A 23,035-nucleotide genomic window follows, 5' to 3' on the forward strand; every position below is an offset into this window, starting at 1 on the left:
AAGCACTAGAAAATGTCAGAGTATGTCTTCTAGTTTTGATAATGTTGCACTTTTCCTCATTTTTCACTAGCATTATACGTATAAAATATTGGAACACACAATTGCAGAGTAATTAAAAATACAGCATTTTTTTCTCTTCATTATATACTGTGGTTAATCTCAAAACCTACCTTATTAGAATGTGAGGTCAATGTGAGTATGTTCTAAGTCTGTAGTCCATCACTTAGTAAAGTAGAAAAGGCTATTTGAGGAAAATACAATAGTATGTACAACTCATACATTCTTTGATTTGGTAATTCAAGTATGCATTTTAAAAAACACACTGTGAACTTGACAGTGAGGATATTTGGTGATATTTTCTACTGGGGATGACCTAGTGAAGACCTTGATGGAAGACCACAGGCAATGGGTACTTGTAATTAGCTACCAATACATGTAATAGTGAGTGAATGAGGACAATGTTGGAACGTATTTTCATATTTACGGGCAGGAAGGTGATTCCCAAGGAAATAATATTCAAAGTGAGGTATAAAAATTCAAGACTTAGGCAGAATGTATTGGTAATAAGGAACTTCCAAAGCAGAAGAAATATGTGCAGAGGTCAACATCTGAGAAAGCATGTGCATTCAGGGTCCCAATTAGAACCGTAGCAGAGAGAGGAAGCCGACACTACGGCCTTGGGCAGAAGCCAAATCACAAAGGGGCATTCTAAGTCATGTTAGTACAATTAAGGTCAGTGCAAAGATATTGAAGTATTCTAAAAAAGTTTATTTTTACTGCAATATAGAGTAGATTGAAAATACTTAAAACTAGAGTTAAATCAGTTATACAACCTTTAATCTTTGGAATGAGAACTATTCATTTGCAGACAGACCTAAGTAATGATCTTGAGTTATGAGGGAGGAAAAAGGACAAATTCAGAAGATGATTATCGTAAGTGACAGACATGGTAATTGATAATACCTGGGAAATTAAACAGGGAGAGGAGCCAAGAGCGTCTCCCTGGAGCTCAATCAGTAAGCTGCATGATGAAAGGTACCAGTTAGTAAAATAGGCAGATAGGCCCCGGAGAACATTTTTCCCATGTATAGTACCTCTCCCCCAATTAGAAGAACCGGAAATCTGTGCATCTATTTCTAGATATACAAGAACAGGCAAGTTGTAGCAGTATCAGAGGTTTTTTTTTGTTTTGTTTTGTTTTACACCAATTTCTATACGAAAGTTTCTGGAGGATCTGTTAGTAGGATTGTCTTGTCTGGGAGTTTTTAGCACTGAAAGTAATAGGGCTCTCTAGACCCTAATTCACATTTTTTTTCAAGCCCTTAATGTTGGAGAAATTCTGATCTGTACATCTGTACATCAGTGATGTGGTAGAAAGAATATTAAGCTTACAAATTATTATTTTAGCTCTTTCACGAACAAAATTGCTTTTCTTTTTCCACCTTACTGTAAAATTAGAATGATGGAATAACTATTAAATCATTTGCTAAGGCATTTTTTAGCTACCTAAATTATTTTATTGCTATAATATAGCTAAAAATGATTTTTAAAGTTTTCAATTGTATACTTATATCCATTATGATAAAACTTGAAGTACTATGAGAAGGCAGAACTTGGTACAAAATAAATTATGAAAATACAAACATAGCCGTAAAATCAGAATGAAGGAATTATGAATGAAAAATGCTGGCTCCATATTTGTTGACTTTATTTGGGGTTTGCTGATAATGCAGAAAGTAAAATAATGGGCATTCAAAATATGGAAGCTATTAGCAGGGTGAATCATTTTCACTTTGGAATTAAATGCATGCTAGTGTAACAAGCAACATTAATTCCTTTTTTATTCTGTTATGAATGTCAAAGATTTTTCTATCAGATTTTATTCTGCTTTTTGAAAGATGGTCTCTGAATTCTAAGCATGGACAAGATGTTTACTCTCTTTTCTTGCCCCTTTCCTGCAGAAAATAGCTTTTAAAAAGTCATTTCTATTAATCCAGTGTCAGAAGACTGACCTGTGGTTGTTTAAATAAATATTTGTATTTTAGAAGTATTCTAAAGTTAACAGTTCTATCTATAAGAGATTCATAGTAAACACTGATCCAGATCTTATTTTCTGTCAAGTAAAACACAATCTTTGTTTCAAGTTTATTCAGAATATACAGTAGCTATAATGAAATGCATTACCTTTCTTCTTCAGATATAATACAGTAACTTCTGGCATTTCTGACTTAAGCATCTGTTTTAATGATTTCTGTTTTTCCATGGCAGATCAGTGGCTTATTACTGGAGGGGTGTAGTTTTGATGGAAATCGGCTTTCTGAAAATCAGCATGATTCTCCAAGTGTGTCATCAGTTCTTCCTTGTTTTATGGGCTGGATTCCACAGGTAATACACCTTTATAGGCACAAGTTTTAATTTCATCAATTCACTTTTTTTCCCCTATGATATTCTGGGCCTATATGGGGCATTTAGTTTTTAAAGTGCCAGTAGCCCATTAAATAAAATATAAAGGCCTTTGGTGATAACAAACAACATGTATTATGTTTCTCCTTTCTGCAATAGGTTAAGTGCTTTGTAGATCACACCTCATTTGCTCCACAGCACAGCCATGCAAGGCAGACATTTCCCACATTTTCAAATGTTATGTGACCTCCCACAGAGAAGATATTTTATTTATGTCTACCTTATGTCATACCCTAGATTAAACTGCTGTGAAGTGCATGAAGAAAATAAAAATGACTTTGCTTAAATTTTTACCTTTTAAAGAAAGACCCTTTATCACAGGAACATAGAACGTAAGTGCCTTTGAAATAGGAAATTGTCATAGATGAAAGGTATAACAATATAGTCCAAGAATACAAGTATGAACATGTACGAATAGAAAGTTTTGATCATACATCTAATGAGGGAAATTAAAACTACTGGTTAAGTATTTACTAGTGTTACTTTTATCTGTGTATAGACAACAATCTATACTCACTATTCATTAATTCATAATAACTTCTAAAGTTATTTCAATTCCATCTTAGTGCTGTTGGCTAAATTGGTTCAATTCAAATTAAGATTTATGCAGGAAATTTCCCTGAAGCATTACTCAACATTTTGTGTACATCACTATTCCTTAACACTGCTCCATGAAAAATATTAAGGAACTACCACTCCCTCCTCTTAGAAATCCTAAGTCCCAAGGATTACCTTCCCTAGAACCTTCTCACATGCTTTCCCTTCCCCTCTACCAGAGCCTAGTAGTTAGTCCACGTCCTGCCATTTGGGAAAGCGCTGCCGTGTGTTGCAGACCAGTCTTGGGCTATTACCTGCTCTGACGTTACACAAGAAGTCTCTTTGCCCATCTTCCCAGTGAAGACTGTTACTCAGTCCCATGGTAACATTGTGGTACTCACACCCCAAAGTATCAGCCTTCAAGTAGGCACCACAGTTGACAATTTGATTTTTGACCACTCAAAAACAGTTTCATTTCCAGGCAAAATGATTCTGTACACTGCTCAGAAAAAGTAATTTCTTTACATTGCCTTTTGGGGAGTGTTAAATTATCATATACAAAGATTTCTGAAAAATTCACTTTTTCACATTCTAATTTAAAAATAAATTTTAATATCTTAGGACTTACTATGAAAACAATGCCACTAAGTACCACTGACATTCAAAAATGTGAGGGAAGTTTTTCTACTTAAAATTGCTAGACAGTGGGGTGGGCACTGTGGTGTGGTAGCAGATAAAGATGCCGTGTGGGGAGTAACCATGCCAAATCAGAGTTCCAATTCAGCCTCCTCATTGTGCATCCTGAGAGGCAGTAGAAGATGGCCCAAGAAATTGGTCCTTTACCACCCATGTGGAAGACCTGGAGGGAGCTGCAGAATCCTGGCTTTGGCCTTGCCTTGTTGCTGGCACTGAGGAGTGAATCATTACATTGAATGATTCTGTTTGTCTCCCTCCCTCTCTGCCTGCCACCCTGTGTGTATGTGTCACATTCTGTGGGTGTCATTTTCTGTGTGTGTCAGTTGCCCTCTATGTACATGTCTCTTGCTCTCACTGTCTCAGTTTGTGTGTCTGTCTGTGTGTGACTGTCCGGGTCAGTCTGTCTGCCCGTCTGTCTCTCCTGGCTCTCTGCTACCTGTGTGTGTCTCTCACCCTGTGACACCGTCTGTCTCGTTCTGGGTCCCTCTCTGTATTTGCCTGGCAGTCTCTCCCTCTCTGTAGCCTTCTCTCTTGTTCTGTGTATGACTCTGCCTATGTATGTCTTTGTCTCACCATGTCCGTCTAATTGAGCTAGACACCCAGAGAGAAAGACATACATTTTCCGTCAGTCTCCCCCTCTGCGTTCTTCCTCTGTGTCTCTGTCCATCTCTCTCGGCCTCCTCTGTGTCTCTAACTCTCACGGTCTTTTTCTCTCCATGTGCCTGTCCATCTGTCTCCTCTGCATGCACGTTGCTCTCTTTCAGTGTATCTGTCTCCCTGTCTGTCTCTCCTGTCTCTCTCATTCACTGTGTCTCTCCCTGCCTGCCCTCTGTGAGTGCATCTCCCTCCTTCTGTGTCTCTGTGCATCTTTGTCTCTTTGCTCACCATCTCCCTCTGTGTGTCTGTCTCCTCTTGTGCGTATGTTTGTATTTGTCTCTAACCCTCATTCTGCTTCACTCCCATTCTATGCGTGTGTGTCTACTCTGTTCTCTGTCTCACTTTCCCTCTGTATTACTATCTGAAGTAGATGAAAAGAAACATTACAGGGTTCCTCACAATGGCTCAGTTAACTTATCCTCCCCCTTCAAGTGCTGGAATCCCATGAATGCTGGTTCATGTCTCAGCAGCTCCACTTTCCATCCAGTTCCTTACGTGCTCAAAGTGAAGGGTGGTTCAAAGCGTTGGGATCCTGCATCTGTGTGGGAGACCCAGAAGCAGCTCCTGGCTTTAGGTTGGCTCAGCTCTGGCCATTGGGATGAAAGATCTGTCGTCCTTTCAGTAAATCTGCCTGTCAACTTTAAAAGATGTATTTATTTTTATTTACTTACTTTTTCTGTCAAGGATGTGTATTTCAAAACACTTATTGGTAGCAAATGTTCTGTTCCTTTGTTTATGCAACTAACACATGTATTAAAGCTCTGGTTTGTCACTCTTTCTTTCAAATAAGCAAAGAATGATCTTCCTCTTGCTGCTTCGCTCCAAATTCTCACGGACAGGGCTGGGACAGGCCAAGACCAGGAGCCAGGAACTCTGTCTAGGTCTCCCAACTGAGGGCAGGTTTCCATTTACATGAACCATCTGCTGCTACTTTCCCTAGCACCTTTACAGGGAACTAGACTGGAAGCAAAGCTGCCAAGATTGAAACCTATGTTCCCACATGTGGCCCAGTATTGCAGGAGGTGGCTTAACCCACAGCACCACCACTTAGGAACTATTTATCGAACAGATTCATAAACATCACAACATATCTGTTACAGCAAATTAGGTTGATTTTTGCATCAGTGGAATATTTTGCTTTGACTTGTTTTATAATGAAATCCAACTAAAACTGGGAAATTAACATAATCAACCTAGTAACATTGGTGGGGAATTTTATCTTCTATTATGTGCTTAATTATATTCAGCATGTAGCCTGCCTTGGTTTGTTGCCAAAGTGATATGTAGTGTCAGCTTGCTTTTGGAAAATGTGTTGTCTTCTGCCAGTTATTAGCATGTTGCTAATTAGTTGCAGAATGTGCATTTTTAAAAGTTTCATTGCATGATATATGGAAGTTAATCTTATTCAGATACATTCAGACTTTAACATTTTAGTGAAGCAGGAAGATTATTTGAGATGTTTATTTGCATATAATAATTTATACCTATGAATACCTACTTAGCCTAAATGAGTAAAATTTTTTTTTAGCTTTACTAAACCAAACTAAGTGGAAGGCTTATGTTTGAGTACAGGTAGAGTATATAAACTTTACTTTAAAGTAATCACAATATTTAGGTTTAACTTTTGAATATACAAAATAGTATTTGCATATACTATTAAGTGAATTATCTGAAACATTTAATATATCTTTCCCTTTTTATGTTAATTGTATAGTGTGTCAATGGTTACTAATAAAATTTTTAAAAATATTTCAGATCAGCAGTTTATGCTTTACTTGTTACAACTAGTATTAAAGCATAAGTTCAAACGTTAATTCAATTAAACTGTCCATAGATCTATGCGCAAGTCATTTTGATAATAGAGAATGTCAAAAACATTGTGCTGTTTTTCTGCTTTAACCATTTATCTCTTAGTTGCTAACAGGAAATACTTTTATTACAAAAGTAATAGCATTCCTCATGAGAGATTGAGTTGTAACCACAGTATCAAACCCGAGCAGTGCTTTTCTTCAACAAAGTCTACAACTAAAAGCAGATTTGGAAGTATATAGAAATATTTGTGAAAACTAGTACATTGATAGACTTATGAACTTTGTAAGTTCCCAAGTTAAATTTTGTTGACATTAAGTAGACTGATTGAAAAGCCCCCAGCTTCAAAAGTAACAGTGTTATGATAGTGCTATTTCATTTTGGAGCATGGAAGTTATGGATGGCAGAGAAAGATAGCTTAAGGCACTTGCTGAAATTAAAACTAGGTATTTATGAATTCACATCACTTCAGTACAATAAATATGTAATGTTTGCTGTTCCTTGCTAAAGGACTTAGGAAAAACCAGAAGAAGCCCTGTACTAAGTTATTACCTTTCACATTGGCTAAGGAATTTGACAATTACATTAGTTTCTGAATCCTAAGGCGTTGCCATTTAAGCAAAATCGGTGAGAGGACAAAGATTAGTAACTGACAGTAGTTAAAAATTACCTTTACTTGAATTCCTACCCTCCTCCCACTGCCCTGGGTCCCAACTCAGGAATTCATCCTCTTCCAGTTAACAGGTTAACATATTCTAAGGTTATATTTTTGCATATTTTGATTTCTGAAGAATCTTAAAACTTATAATCTAGATAGTTAAAGCCTAATTAGCAGTTTAGGAAACAAAATATATACTCCAAGCACATCAATATTTTCTATATTTGTATACTAAAATATTTAGCCTTTTAAATTTTATGTACAATATTAGCATATAAAAAGTTATTAAATGAATGGTTGAACAACTGCCAGAATGATCAATTCAAATAAATTGGAAAGCTTCAGAACAAGACAGATGGTGTTTTTATTGATTTGGAAAAGGGGTCTACATAATGAATTTAATTATAATTAATTCATTAAGATTTAGTAATGTTAAGATGGAGTAGTTTTTCCTCAAGGACTTACATAACAAAGACCAGAAGAGTAAAAATTGTGTGCGCGGGGGCGGGGCAGGAGGGCAGGCTTGGAGGGAGAAGCAGGTAAAGGGTAAAGATTTTGAAGGATATTAGAAATTTCATATAAATACCCACTTAGTCTAAAATAGAATGTGGTGTTCTATTTTTTTCCATGAAGGAAAAATATTTATCATAGCATCATTGGAAACATTTAGCAAATGTTAAATATGTATTTTTCTAGTCTCATTGGATATACAGCGTCTATATACTAAACTGTTTACTGTATCACCTGATTCTTCCAGCATCCTACTAGGCAGGGAAGTGCTACTTTCCCCAGTAGGGAAACTGATGCTTAAGGGAGTTACCTATTTAAAGTCAGGAGCTCCTAGGTAAACAGAATAATAGCCTTTAAGTGCTGCTACAACTGCACCACATTTATGGCAACTTTGCCACTTCCTGTTTACCTTGGGTAACTCCACAGGCTTCCGATTCTTCATTTGTAATATCTTATCTATTTTTGTAGTAGTGCAGCATAACTTACTTACTACAACCATATATTCAGTAAAAGCGCTAATCCTCAATTAGAATGACAAGTACCAGTTTGAATGCCCATCATTAAGACAAATGTATTTCCAAGCTCTGGTCACTGAAAAACCCCAGCATGAGAACTACAGATAAGTCCTAGCAGGCAAATCTCAAACTCTCTGGCATTATTTCTCTTGAAAGGAAACAGTCATTACTTTTGAGTTTCCCTAATTTTATTTCTGGGCCAGGCACTATACAAGATGAATTTATAAACTGACATGCTGGAAAGGCACGGAAGCTATTGAAAATGATGTACGAACTGAGGAGCCGACTTACAGAGCTGCCATTGAGGAAGGACTGCAGATATGAATATCAATAAGATCATAATTGCATTGCAGTAAAGAACATAAGATATAAAGTCTGCCAGTTCATAATGCTATTTTATTGATCATTTTTAGAGTATGTGAGAAATTTTGAAAACTCAATAAGGAAATTATACAGCATTTATCTAGCCTTCCCTATTTAAGCTATAGTTCCTGGTAACAAAGTTAAGTCAAATTTTTTTTTTTACATATATTCCTACTTGAACTAAAGAAAAATAGCTTAATACTTTATAATCTTGAATGAAATGATCATTAATTGCCTCTAGTATCTGAAAAGACAACCAAATGTTACCTGCCCTTTAATGCAATGTTTTTTGCCATGCATTGCATTTGAACTCTTACAGGAAAGTGAGGAACATAGGGACATGATGCTAATGGGAATAACCAATGGAAGTCAGCATGTGAGATCCTGCAGGACAGTTTCAGTAAAGTTGCTGGAAGAGAAAAGGGACAGACTATAGAGTCAGGAGACTTAAAACACAAACTAAAAAACAGACCATACTTGAATTTGGGTTCTACCAAAAAAGTTTCTAAAGAATGATTATTGTGTGGTAACACTATTGTTTGACCTTAGAGTGTATATTTAAATATTCCTAGATAAGATGTTTTAACTCTTCTGTTTGGCTCAGGACACTCCTGTATTTGGAGCTTTGGGGAGATTATCAGTGGAAGCCAACTGGCCATTTGTTAACTGTTACAGCAGGGGTATGGGATATATATTTTATTAGTTTTGAAGAAAATGTTGACGCTATTTTGGACATTTTCTGTTATAAGCCACTTGACAATTTTGATTGATGTATTTCATAACTTTTTCTTTTTCCAACAGGGTGCATATGGCCCTTATTCCCCTGATGAGTGCATCTCTTTACCTCTTTATGCAAGTATTGAACGGGACCGTGTGGTAACCAATATTGATGTTCCTTGTGGGGGCAACCAAGACCAATGGATTCAGTGTGGAGCAGCTCTCTTTTTAAAAAATCCGTAACATCTAACTATAACAACAGCTGTCTTAGCAAAGCAAGCATATTGTGTCAATTCTAAATAAAAACTGGTCTATGTTTGAAATGTTAATTCAAAATAGTGTATTGTTACCCTATGTCCATCTCCTTTGGTCTTTTAAATACTGTATTCCTCTTAAAGTGCATATTTTATATATGCTTATGTAGATAAGATTTAAAATAGTGTTTTTAAAGAATCAAGTATTTTGGATATCTCTTGCAGTTACTTAATAAAATACAGGATCACTCAATTTTCTTTGTTCTATGGCTTTATAAATACACATACTGCCTTTAAGCTATATGTTCTCCAGTGGTTAAAGCTAAAATATGTATTACTGTTAGATTAATTATAAGAGCTATAATTCACTAAATAGTCTTAAACATATTTACAATGAATACATGAAGGGTAGTGAATTAAGGGAAGTATTCAGAGGATGCACTATAGATTATGATTATTCAATACTTTGTTTCATTCTTTATGGGGACTGCTAGTTTAATTCTGTAAGATGTTTAAAATCCAGAACAAAAAATGCTTTGTGATTAATTGGTACACACTTCAGTAGCCTACTAGATTATTTTTAGTTGTACTGTTATAGAAAACAAAATTTTAAAAACTGACATCCATATTTTAATCTGTTTATAAAAATGATTACCAAAAAGGAGTTACACAATTTTGGGAGAAAGCTGACAAATTGCAAGGGAGGGGAGGGTATTTTTAAAGATTTATTTTTATGGGAAAGTCAGATGTACAGAGAGGAGGAGAGATAGACAGATCTTCTGTCCAGTGATTCACTCCCCAAGTGAGCGCAATAGCCGATGCTATGCCGCTCCAAAGCCAGGAGCCAGGAACCTCTTCTGGGTATCCCACATGGGTGCTGGGTCCCAAGGCTTTGGGCTGTCCTCAACTGCTTTCCCAGGTCACAAGCAGGGAGCTGGATGGGAAGTGGAGCTGATTGGATTTGAACCAGCACCCATATGGGATCCTGGGGCGTTCAAGGCAAGGACTTTAGCTGCTAGGCCACGCTGCTGGGCCCGGGAGTGTATTTTTAAAAGAATGTACATTAGAAGTAGCAGTATCTCAAAGGAACCCAAAAGCAATGAGATATAAAGGGGTGGGTATGACACAGTCCAGTCATTCCACTTGGGACACTATATGCCTTAGCCAAATACCTGAGATTGAGTCCCACCTAAGCTTTTGAACCAACTTAAGACTCGTGAAACTGGGAGACTAATATGTTGGCCTAAGTTTTTATGCCATCCATGCGGAAGATCCTGGTGGAATTCCTGGCTCCTGACTCCAGCCTGACCCACTTCTGCTTGTTATGGGCATTTGTGGAAGAAAGCAACAGACCGAACAGAAGTGTGCTCTGGCTCTCCCCATGACTGTATTGTGTGACTATGGTATTATATATGTAAAAGTAAATAAACTTTTTAAAAGAAATAGGAAACAATAGCTTGGAAACCAGTGTAAGAATGTTATACAAATACAATTTACCATGCAATAAAACAATTTTCTGCAATGTCTGGAAGCTGAAATATTTTACATGGAAATTCCAGTTTCTCTGCAATATAAATTGAGTTCATAAAGCACAGCATTCACTGTACAACACAATTGCATAAATTTGGATCTAATGAAGGTATAAGAAACACTGATTTTAATATGGAAATTTTAAAAACCTAAGAAAATTCTAATATCTCAAAGTAAAAACTCACAGGAGATCATACTTGGAATGGGGCCTTACCAAAACTTGGGGTTCAGACCTCACAGGAGAAGACATAGCCACAGCGCCCTGAGAGGTTTTTTGAGTTATCCAGATGCAGCCTATAGCGAAAGCAGCGAGTAACTATCTGGGGACAAGGCCAGTCACAGGCAGTGGCACCAACGGGAGTAGAGCTCCAGCAGGCCTGGGCTCTGCAGCACAAGATGTCCATGTTGAGCTGGAAGACAATCGCTGCCCCAGGCAGATGGGTGCGGCGGGGGGTGCAGCCATCAACAAAGCACGGCTGTCCCCTATCCACTCTCTGCGGCAGCTCATGGTTCACCTCACTATGAACCAAAGAAGCCTTTTGTTCCTGCAGGATCCCTTTCACTCAGTCTGCTGAGAAGGACAAGAATTGCACTCATTTTCATAAAGGGAGATGCTGAGCAGAATTCTGTGCATTTCTAAAGAGAAGATATCAAAGAGGAAATGTCCAAAGGAGCAGAGATTGCACCTTTGGCACATTTGTGTTCATCCAGTACTTAGCTTGAGTCAGTTAATATATGCTGAAGTTATATTTCAGGCAGTACGGTAAACTGTCAAGGTACAAGGGCTCTTGAACTATGTCCTTTCACAGTATATTCACTGCTATACCTTATTGTCTCCAACAGTACCTGGCACGTCGATGTTTCACAAATATCTGCTTAATAAATAGTCTAAGGAGATAAAACAAAATTCTGTGGGATCAAGGGTGGAAAAGATTAATTTTCTTTCTAGGAAAAAAGATGAGGAAAGGTGAATGTTGAGGTATGGATAGAAATGTCAGTAAGCAAAGCAAAAGGGCATGGCAGGTCTTGCACCATGTGAAGCGAATGTGCAGTGTCCCAACCAGCAAAGGCCTTAGTTAATCTGACTCTAGATCTCATGCTTGTCAACTACAGTGCTCCCTCTTATCCACAGGCCATACAGTAGTGCAGAAAAAGTGTGCTATGATTTCTTCCTATACAATAGTACCCAAGATTTATAGAGTAAGAAATTAACAACTGATGAACCATGACAACAATATACTACATTAGCAGTCATTTACTGCAGGATCTGTCAGAATAGTATATTTTAAGATTTTCACTTAAGGAAACACTTTGGCTTTTCTTTGGTGTAACTGACCTGTTAGCATCAGTACCCTTGCACTTCAGGGCCATTATAAGTGAAGTGATGGCTCTTTGAACATAAAGCACAATGGCAACACTTGATCTGAAAACCAAGTTGGCTACCACATTGAACATCAGCAGGTGTATGTATAGATGAATACGCTGGACACAGGGATGAGTTATCCTGGTCATCCCAACAGTCTGGCCTGAGATTTCATTACTCAGGCCAACTTATAACCCAGGGAGTTTCTTTGGACATTTTTTCCTTCACCATTTTCAGACCACATTTGACCATAGTAATTAAAAACCTGGGCATCAGAACCACAGATAAAGGGATGGAGAAGTCTACTGTATCGCTCAGGGAGCAAAATAACTCAAGGAAGAAGCTAGCTATCTGGACAGGACTATGAAGGTGAAGAGCAACTGACTGCTTGGTAGATCTGAGAACTGTTAAGACAGTGAGATGTGGAAAGACATCTCTGCAGATCACTTTATCTGAGATTAACACTGCTTTACCAGCTCTTTTCTGTTACTACAGACAACTTCATAAAAAATATGTAGAGGGACAAGTGAGATAAATGGTGCACTATGTCTTCTGAGTATAAACACAGTAGCACAATGGTTGGATCATATGGCAAGTCTATTTCTGATTCTTAAAGAAATCTGTTTTCCAAGTTGACTGTACGACTTTAAACCCCCACAACAGTGTGTAATAGCACCATTTCTCCACATCCTCATCACCATTTCTTACTTCCTTTTAGATGACAGTCATTATGGCAAGGGTGAGACAGTATCTCACTGTGCTTTGATTTGCATTTCCCTGATTGCTAGTGGTGTTGATCTTTTCTTCCCTTATTTGTTGACTGACCATTTGTATTTCTTCTTTGGAGAAGAATCTCCATTTATATCTCTCTTTGGAGAGATCCTTTGCCCATTTCCTATTGCTTGGTGTTTTGGAGTTTTCGAGTTGCTGCTTTACTCTAGATAACCTTTGCTGTGTTGGTCACTTATAAATATTTTTTCTCAATCTGTTGCTTCATTCTATTAATTGTTTTTCTTTGCTGTGCAGAAGCATCTAAGCTTTTCATTTTGTCTGATCCTCTTAATTATACATCTTGAGAGTAAGAAGTAAACACTTCTCATGACTTGCTTATGGCACTTTCTTATGCTGGAGTTTAATACAAATGTATTGAATCTGGCAGTTGTCTTTTAGGCAACTGTATTTGCCCACAGATAATTTTGAAATTGCTCCTAAACATAAAACACCCTGGAAAAGTGTGTATTGAACATCACTGAGAATAGCTGACACTCAAAAGTTTCTATATGGGAATCTGAAAGAAATTCCCAAAGTATCAAGATAAAGGTAGCACAGGTGGACTGTCTCTCTATATGCCTACTTTGAAGAAAAAAAAACACTGTTTTTGGTGTATAGACCTTCTATGAAAAACTTTTGGACCTGGAGTCATAATCCTAGAAACTGTCTAGCTGGATTTGTTTTATATTCCCGCCTTCCCACATTCTTCGCTGTGCCTGTGCACCTGACATTATCTCACATTTCAGCTAGAAGGAAACGTCAGTTGTAGCTTCACGGGGGCATGGATGGCATGCTGTGTTATCAGGAGGTCTAGTGTAAGAAGCAAAGGTATAGCACACCAGAACTCAAATGCCCAGACTACATTCTCCCATAGCGTATCTGAAGCCTTTCTAGATATTACAACTGAGAGTTTCTGCTTGGAAAATTAACATTTAATAATATTAATAGTTAAGTTACTTGAGAGGGGACAGGAAAATAATTTCCATACATATAGCTAGGGAAATGAAGAACTACTAACTGAAATACAGGAAAAGCACTATAAATTCTGATTATACTTTGCCTAAATGTATCCTTCCCCTCCTTCCCAGTTCCTGAATGTCAATGGGAAATGCTTTATTAAGGCATTAAAAACTAAAGCACAGGAAGAGACTAAAGATAAAACAGAATTCCATACAATGGTCTACTTCAGTTTACCCTTGCAAGTGGGTTACTTAGTAGAAAAATAAGCACACAGACCAAGTCTGTTTTATAAGATCAAGGCCATGAAAACACCAGCTTAAACTGTATGAACAATGGAATCAAATGGAGCCTAATGCAAAAATTAACATAAATTACATCCATGAATTTTGCAAGTTAATCTGAAATCCTTAAAATATATTTGAACATTACTGGTTCTACTAGTAATAGTAAATCCTTCATGGCAGTGGCTTCTAAAACTTTATAGTGATTAACTAGACTTTTGCCTACTCACACTAAACACTACCATCTCAGCAAAGCAGGACAGTAGCAAAACACTAAAGTGACTGTTTCCTCCAGAAAATATCAATTTGCTTAATTTTTTGAAAGATTTATTTATTTTTTATTGGAAAGTCAGATATACAGAGATGGAGAGACAGGAAGATCTTCCATTTGTTGATTCATTCCCCAAGTGACTGCAACAGCTGGAGCTGCACTGATTTGAAGCCAGGAGCCCTGAGCCTCCTCCAGGTCTCCCACATGGGTGCAGGTTCCCAAGGATTTGGGCCATCCTCTATTGCTTTCCCAGGCCACAATCAGGGAGCTGGATGGGAAGTGGGGCCACCAAGATTAGAACTGGCAGCCATATGGGATCCCAATACATGCAAGGCAAGGACTTTAGACACTAGGCTACCACACTGGGCCCGAATCCATCAATTTGAACAGCTAATCCCACACTGAACCATCTTTCCAAGAAAACCTGACCAGTGCTCACAGATGGAGCCACTAAACATCATATCCACCCTGGTATCAGGGGGAGACCTGTGTCCCACTTAATGAGCTGTGTCCCACAAATGAGCTTATTTTGGCCTGCCAAATGCCTCGAGACGCTTTGGGATCTGGTGCTGGTGTGATCCAGGTGTGACCCACCTTAGGATCAGTCATGACCACAAAGGGACTGCCTCTACCACCTCTCCCACAGCATCAGGAATACAAGGAATAAGACTTCAACCACACGGGATGTGAGGGTGGTGGAAGAGGGGCTGGGTGGTGGGAGGAGGGAGAAATGATCCCAGGGCTTTGCTCACAAGATCAGTGATGGTCCGAATGCAGCGAGGCCCATTACCAGGTAGAGCCAAGAGGCTTCATCCTCAAACTGCTGGACCTGCCCTGCCTTCAGGCAGAGAGACTTGCGTATTAGTAGGACTGACTCATGCCTCAGCCTTCATAAACCCTAGATTTGTGAGAGCGTAGAATGCACTGGCAAGACAGCCAGAAGCTGCTGGGAGTCCTGGAAGAAATATATATTAGTGTCAACCCAGAGTCTTCTCCTCCCCTAAACATGGGCAAACTTTAGCACACCAGTCTTAGAAAAGAAAGACACCAAAGTGAATGTAGGATGGTGTTAAGGACCTCAGCACTCCTAACACTGGGCAATTTCCATGGTGCCTATCCTCAGAGAAGTGCCTGAGATTTGCCAGGTGTGCAAACATACAGGCTATGAAACGGAAGGCAGCACAACACCCTCCGCCAAATAAAAAACAAAAACAAAAGATTTAAAAAGCAAGCATTCCCTCCCCTCAAAAGAAATATAGTGACACTGTATTACAGACTTAAAGGAAAAGGGGGTTGATGAAATGCCTCAGAATCAATTTGAAGATAAAATGTCTTATAAGCGATTTACTGGACAATGGTGGGAATAGTCTGAGAAGCACAGGAGAATCAAGACTGTTAGGGAAAATTAGGAAAAAATGGTATCAATTAGGAATTATTTGAAGTAATAGTTTTCATCAAAAGAACCAGAGATCTTGGAAATTAACTCAATAAAAGATGCAGCCAAAAGCTTCAACACAAAACTAGATCAAGCAGATGAAAGAATATCTGAACAGAAAGATCTTAAATATCCCCCCAAAATAAAGAAGATAAAGGACGAGGACTTCCAGGACCTTAAGCACAATAGTAAGCAAACATCTTCATATGGAGTTTTTAAAATATGAGAACAGAGCAAGAAAGAAATAGTGTCTATTACAGGAAACTTTAATAAAGTTCTCCAATTGAGGAAGATTTGATCATCCAGGCACAGAAATCCCACAGCACCCCAAAGAGACCAAGACCAAAAGAAATCTTTGATACATCATTAATCAAACTCTCAAACATAGAAGAAATCCTAAAAACATGCAAGAAAAAAATGACAAGAAAGCACCCCCTTAGACCAACAGCAGCTTTTAGCAGAAACATTTCAGTCCAGAAAAAAAAAAATATTTTTCCAAGGTCAGAAAGAAAAAAATACCAGTCAAAAATTTTATAGCAGGGTCCTGCATGATGGCTCAGTGGGTAAATCCTTGCCTTGCCAGTGATAGGTTCAAATTCTGGCTGCCCCACTTCCCATCCAGCACACTCTTTGTGGCCTGGAAAAGCAGTAAAGGATGCTTTAAGTCCTTTGGACCCTGCACCCACAGGGGAGGCCCAGAGCAAACTTCTGGTTTTAGATCAGCTCAGATCTAGCCATTGTGGCCACTTGGGGAGTGAACCAGCAGGCAAAAGTTCTTTCTCTCCATAAATCTGATCTATATTTCTAATAAAAACAAATAAATTAAAAAATTTGTAAAGCTGGCAAAGTTATCCCCCATAAAAGAAATGAAAATGTATCCAGACAAGAAACACAGAATTCACCAGACCAGGCTTACAAAATATGCTTCAAGGAATCCTGGTTCTAAAGACACACAATCTTCCTAAAAAAATTTAGGACAAATTTCTCTGACATACACATATGATGATTCTCAAAAAAACTAACAAGTTGAACATACTATGTCCAGTAAGATTATTTACAAAAGCTGAGATTTTCCCCCAGAAATGCAAGGAGGGTTCAACATGCCAATCTAATAAATAGAAAACATCACATCAATATTACATCATGTCAAGCTAAAAAATAGAGAACATCATAAAGTCTGAACATCATAATCAGAAAAAGTATTCAAAATTCAATACCAATGGATAATTAAAAAAAAAAAACCTTTAACAGATAATGGGTATAAAGAATATGGCTCCCATAATAAAGGCTATCTAAGACATATCCACAATTAATAATATTGAAAGTAGAGAAACTGAAAGCATTTCCTTTATTATCTGGAAATAGTAAGAAGTGTCTAGTCTCATCATCTATATTGAATATGTTATAGGAAGTTTTAGTCAGAAAAAAGAGGCAAAAGAAAAATGAAAACTTGGGAGAATCAAGATAGCAGAATAGAGTAAGGACACGTTTAAATGTACGGAAAAACATTTAATCAGGATGAAGCAGAGGACATATTCCAGGAAATACGAAAGGACAGAATAGCAGAGGGGTACCTGGAGACTGACAGACACAGGAAAGCAGTGGACATAATGGTGCGGTGTTGCAGTGACTGATACTCCAGCAGCATTCAGCTAACAGCAATCCAAACTCCACAAGCAGCCAGAACTCCACCAGCAACCAAGTAGGAAGGGACTTATCACTGGGAATTTGGGAGGTGAATTCAGACAAAGAACTGTCCGTCCTGCTGGTCCGTTTCATTTGACCAGGCACAGAAACACAGCATCAGATCCGAGACAGAAAGTGCTAGAACAAGGTGGATTTCACAGTCCAGTCAGCCCCCTAGAGCCGAATTGGGCACCATTTTGCAAAAAGAGGCAAAGGCAAGGGAAAGGACTGAGCATACACTGAGCTGGAAGTGAACTCATTTCTGACTCAGTGAACTGCAGCAATGTGGCATTCTTCAGGTTCCATCCAAGACAGGTCTGGTTAGCCCTCAGATCTGACGGCCAGCAGATCAAGAACTGTAGTAGTGGTACTTCAGGCAACGTTTTGCACACTGTGGCAATACCTTCAGGACTGCAGGGGACAATAGTGAACTGCACATGTGCTGAGCTCGCAAGAACTCGCTGAGTTCCCACAGGAAAATAATACCAACTGTGGCATCGTGTGGGTCAAAATAGGTCTGTGTAGCACTCAGACCTAAAGTCCAACAGGTTCTGACAAGATCAGCTCCACCAACAACCTAACTAAATAGGACACCTGGTGTCTCTCTAATCCTGGGATCTGCTCCAACCATAAGTGGGAGAAAGTTTGCAGAGACAACAGTGCAGCTTCAGCGCAGTATCACAGGAGGTAGAGAGTAGTGACCCAGGAGCTGGGGCTGTGGAGACCATGGTGGAAAGCTAACATAAGAACCCAGACCTGGAACTCGCTGGAGGGAGTGGCACAATTGGCTGCAAGCAAAAAGTTGTGTACCAACTGCAATAAGTAAAATCAAATTGTAGACCTGTGGGTGACACAGCTTAGACCTGCCCCCAAAAGAAGACTTTGCTAAACAGAAGTGCAATGACCAAGAGCAAAAGAAGAGACAAAGGCACAATGAATATTATTGAAAACTCCTCTGCAAAGGAGTAAAACCCTTTGCCAACCTCAGAGTTCACTGAGGAAGACATCAAGAAAATGGGGGACACAAAATCCATAACATTCATTTTAAAGCTTCTGATAAAAAATGCAAGAGTTCAAAGAATTTAAGGCAGCAATAAAGCAAATCAAGGCTGATATCAGAAATTAAGAACACAGTAGAGCAAATGAAAAGTACAGTGGAGAGTCTCCAAAATAGAATGAAGCAAGCAGAAGAAAGAATCTCAGAATTGGCAGATATTTCCTGTCATCAGGGGGAAGCAAACAAAAAGCTGGAAGCAGAGCTGGATCAGGCCAAGAAAAGTATTCAATAATTGAAAGACACTATTAAAAGACCCAATATAAGAGTTATGGGAGTCCCAGAAGGTGCAGAAAGAAAAGCTGAGTTTGCAAATATATTTAATGAAATAACAAAGGAAAATTTCCCTAATCTGTAGAACGAATTGGGAAGCAAGATCCCGGAAGGGCGCAGAACTCCCAACAGGCTTGATCAAAAGCAGTCTTCACCAAGACACATGATCATCAAGTTCTGTTCAACTGAACATAAGAAAAAGATCCTTAAATGTGCATGTGAAAAACATCAATTGACATATAAAAGAATGCCAGTTAAACTCGCAGGAGATCTCACAGGAAACTCTACAGGAAAAAAGAGAATGGAGTGACATATTCCAGATTCTAAAGGAAAAAAATTGTCGGCCTAGGAGAACATATCCAGCAAAGCTTACTTTCGTCTTTGAAAATGAAATAAAATTCTTCCACAGTCAAGAAACGTTAAAAGAATTTGCCTCTTCCAAACCTGCCCTACAAATGATACTTCAAGATGTTCTCTTGACAGAGAAGAGGAATAGCACCCACCAAAACCAAAGGCAAATGGGAAGAACATCCCAGTAAAATGACAACAGAAGACTAAACCATGAACAACCCATTCCTACAATGACAGGACTAACGTACCACCCATGTATATTTAACTCTGAATATAAATAGTTTAAGCACAATCAAACATCATAGATTAGTATACTGGATTAAAAAACAAAACCCATTTGTTTATTTTCTGGAGGAGACACTTCACCAACAAAGATCAGCAGAAACTATATCACATGGGCTTTATTGTTTTCTGTTGGTTTCACCTCTTCAAAACACTTATTAAATCATTCAGCGACTCGCAGATCATGCAATGGCATAATTTTCTTCAAGAAGGTTCTTGATTTTCATTTTTTCAGCTACACTTTAGTCATTTAATAGCATGTTATTTAATTTCTTGGTGTTGTTAATTTCTTTTTTCTCCCTGATGTTTGCTGATTTTGTTTTGTGGCTTTTTCTTTAAGGGGATGTATAGTAGCTGTGTAACGGAGACTGTCATATCTAGTAACATGTCATTTAACTTCATGGCATTGTAAATTTCTATTTTTCTTTCTATCATTGATTTTGTATCATGACTTTTCATTTAAGGGGATGTACAGTAGCTGTGAAATGAAGACTAACATTCCACATGTAAAGATGCAGTGTAGTGTGCATCTCTACTTCCAGACAGAGATGGACTTACAATGAAACTGTTTACTATATCTTGACAATAGGATGCTGGACTCTCTGCCATTGTCCATGCCCGCAATCATGGACATATGAATGAGTGTGAAGTACTATATGTTAGTAATGATATAGAGGAACCTGGTAGGGGGGGAGAGAATTAGGAAGGGAATAAGGGATTATGGAACTGTATCATAAAATCATAATAAAATGTTAAAAACAATAAGAGATAAATAAATAGGGGCCCGGTGGCGTGGCCTAGTGGTTAAAGTCCTCTCGTTGAAAGAATGCCCCGGGATCCTATATGGGCGCCGGTTCTAATCCCTGCAGCTCCACTTCCCATCCAGCTCCCTGCTTATGGCCTGGGAGAGCAGTCAAAGACAGCCCAAAGCCTTGGGACCCTGCACCCGCGTGGGAGACCTGGAAGAGATTCCTGGTTCCCGGCTTCGGATCGGCACAGCACCAGCCATTGTGCTCACTTGAGGAGTGAATCTTTGGACGGAAGATCTTTCTGTCTCTCCTCTTTCTGTATATCTGATTTTCCAATAAAATAAATAAATCTTTAAAAAAAATAGATTAAATTTTAAGATCTTAAGAAATGAAAACATATCAGTAAGAAGGGTGTCAAATTATCTGTTATCAGATGACAGAATTCTATAAATAGAAAAACCCAAAGACTCCACAAAAGCAATTACAACCAACAAGCTCAGCAATATTACAGGACACTAAAATTAGCAGTTATGTACATGTCAATTACAAACCTGTTCGGAAATAAAGTGGAAGAGTAATCCTATTCACAATAGCTACAACAAAATAATAAAATGCCTTGGAATAAACTTAACCAAGGCTGTGAAAATGCCCCATGAAGGAAATTATTAAACACTGCAAAAGCACAACAAAAAAACATGTTCACAGGTAGGAATAATTATAATCATTTAAATGCCCATACTTTGCTTGGTATTTTACAGATTTAATAAGATCCCCAATCAACATAATGATAGGGCCCAGTGTGATGGCTCCATAGCTAAATCCTTGCCTTATACACATATTAATGCTAGTTTGTGTCCCAGCAGCTCCACTTCCCATCCAGCACCCTGCTTGTGGCCTGGGAAAGCAGTCGAGAATGATTTAAGGCCTTGGGACCCTGCACCCATGTGAGAGACCAGGAAGAAGCTCCTGACTCCTGGCTTCGGATCAGCTCAGCTCTGGACATATGGCCTTTGGGGAGTGAACCAGCAAATGAAAATCTTTCTATTCAAAATAAATAAATCTTTAAAATATATATCAATGATAGTCAAAGCTGGAAAAATCCTAACATTTATACGGAAACAAAGTCAAAGAAATATTGTGAGGCATTGGCATGAGAACAGATATGAGGGCCAATGGAACTGAAGAGATATCCAGAAATCCGCACATGCAACTCAGACCAACACAGGCACATATTCTTGTCATTAAATAGTTTTGGGAAGCTGGATATCCACATGCAGAAGATGAAAGGAAGGCCTCAACTTTCACCTTCTATAGAAAACATGTTAAAATGCAGCAGAGAAATTTAAATGGAAGACCTGAAACCAAAGAACTGCCAGAGATGACATGAGGGAAATGCTTCGAAATACTGATCCTAATTACACAGATGCGTGTGATATTCATTTATACACTTTACACACACAAAACAGACAACAGGATGAAGTCTACACAAATGGCATTATATCAAATTAAGCTTCTACATCATAAGAGAATCAACAAAATAAAAATTACAACGTGGAAGAAAGTATTTGTAAACTATTTGTCTGTCAAAATTGTTAGAATACTTGAGGGTGTTTAAAAACTCATGAATAAGAAATGCTTGTGAACAAACAGGCAGAGGATTTGAATAGATAGTCCTCAAATACATATGAGCAAACTGCTGAATACACCAGCTGTGGAAAAAACCATCATTACACTGGATGTCCTCTCACCTCAGGCGGAATGGGTACTATAAAATATACAAAACAAGCACGTCCTGGCTAGCATGGCGAGAAAAGCAAATGGGTGAGAACACAAGTTAGGGCAGCTACTACACCAACAGAGGTTCTTCCAAATAAAAACTGACTTATGCTATAAATCAGTTTCACTTCCGGGTACTTATCCAAAGGAAATGAAATCAGAACACCAAGCAGAAACCTATGCTCTCCTGTCCATCAGGCACTGTTCATACATACTCAAGCCACGTAAGCAATGCAGAGATCTATTGTTGAAGACATGACTACGCAAAGCATGGCAGGTATACACAACGGAATATTATCTAGCCCTAAGGGGCACTGAAATTCTGTCATTCTGAAGGGCATTATGCTATGTGAAAGAAGTCATATACAGAAGGACAAATGTATTAGTCCTCATTTGCTTAGGTTTAACAAAAAGTCAATCTGAAGTTGCTATTAGAGGCTGGGAAGGGTTGAGAAGTGGGTTAGAGGGAATTACCAGAACCTAACTGGAAGCAATAAGTTCTAATGTTTCTCAAAAAGGGGGGGTGACTATCGTTTAAGTATATTGACTATAAGAAAATGGGGCCAGCACGGTGGCACAGTACCAGCATCCCCATATGGGCACCTGTTCCTATTTTGGCTGCTCCCTTACCAATTCATCTCCCTGCTGATGGTCTTGGGAGAGCAGTGGAAGGTGATCCAAGTGCTTGGTTCTCCACCTCTGTGTGGGGGACTTAGAAGAAACTCTTGTCCCTGGCTTAGACCAAGTCCATCTCAGCTGCTAATGACAATTTGGGGATTGAACCCACAGATGGAGGATCTCTCTTGGTCTATTCCTTTCTCTCTGTACCTTTAACTTTCAAATTAACTATTATTTTTAAAAAATATTTGTATTGGCAAGGCCAATTTACAGAGAGAAGGAGATAAACAGAAAAAGAGCGTGTTTACTCCCCAAGTGGCCACAATAGCCAGAGCTGACCCAATCCAAAGGCAGGAGGTGCTTCCAGGTCTCTCACGTGGGTGTAAGCACATAATCAAGACTTTAGCCCTCCTTCGTGGCTTTCCCAGGCCACAAGCAGAGTTGAAAGGAAGTGGA

The 23,035-nt window shown here is 38.6% G+C and overlaps 1 protein-coding gene across 2 annotated transcripts in view; it reads left to right on the forward strand.

Moving 5' to 3' along the window:
* Positions 1-9,249, forward strand: part of DYNC2H1 (dynein cytoplasmic 2 heavy chain 1) — a 251,035-nt gene extending 241,786 nt beyond the window's left edge. For both annotated transcript variants that reach the window (XM_040976872.1, XM_040976873.1), the window contains 2 exons: positions 2,269-2,385; positions 9,010-9,249. In XM_040976872.1, coding sequence (XP_040832806.1) covers positions 2,269-2,385; positions 9,010-9,168 — 276 coding nt within the window. In that variant the 3' untranslated portion in view covers positions 9,169-9,249. The remainder of the gene's footprint in view (positions 1-2,268; positions 2,386-9,009) is intronic.
* Positions 9,250-23,035: the final 13,786 nt, after the last annotated feature.

The sequence above is a fragment of the Ochotona curzoniae genome, unplaced genomic scaffold (genome assembly GCF_017591425.1).
Source record: "Ochotona curzoniae isolate NIBS_2020 unplaced genomic scaffold, NIBS_Ocur_1.0 contig_2723, whole genome shotgun sequence".
Lineage (NCBI taxonomy): Eukaryota > Metazoa > Chordata > Mammalia > Lagomorpha > Ochotonidae > Ochotona > Ochotona curzoniae.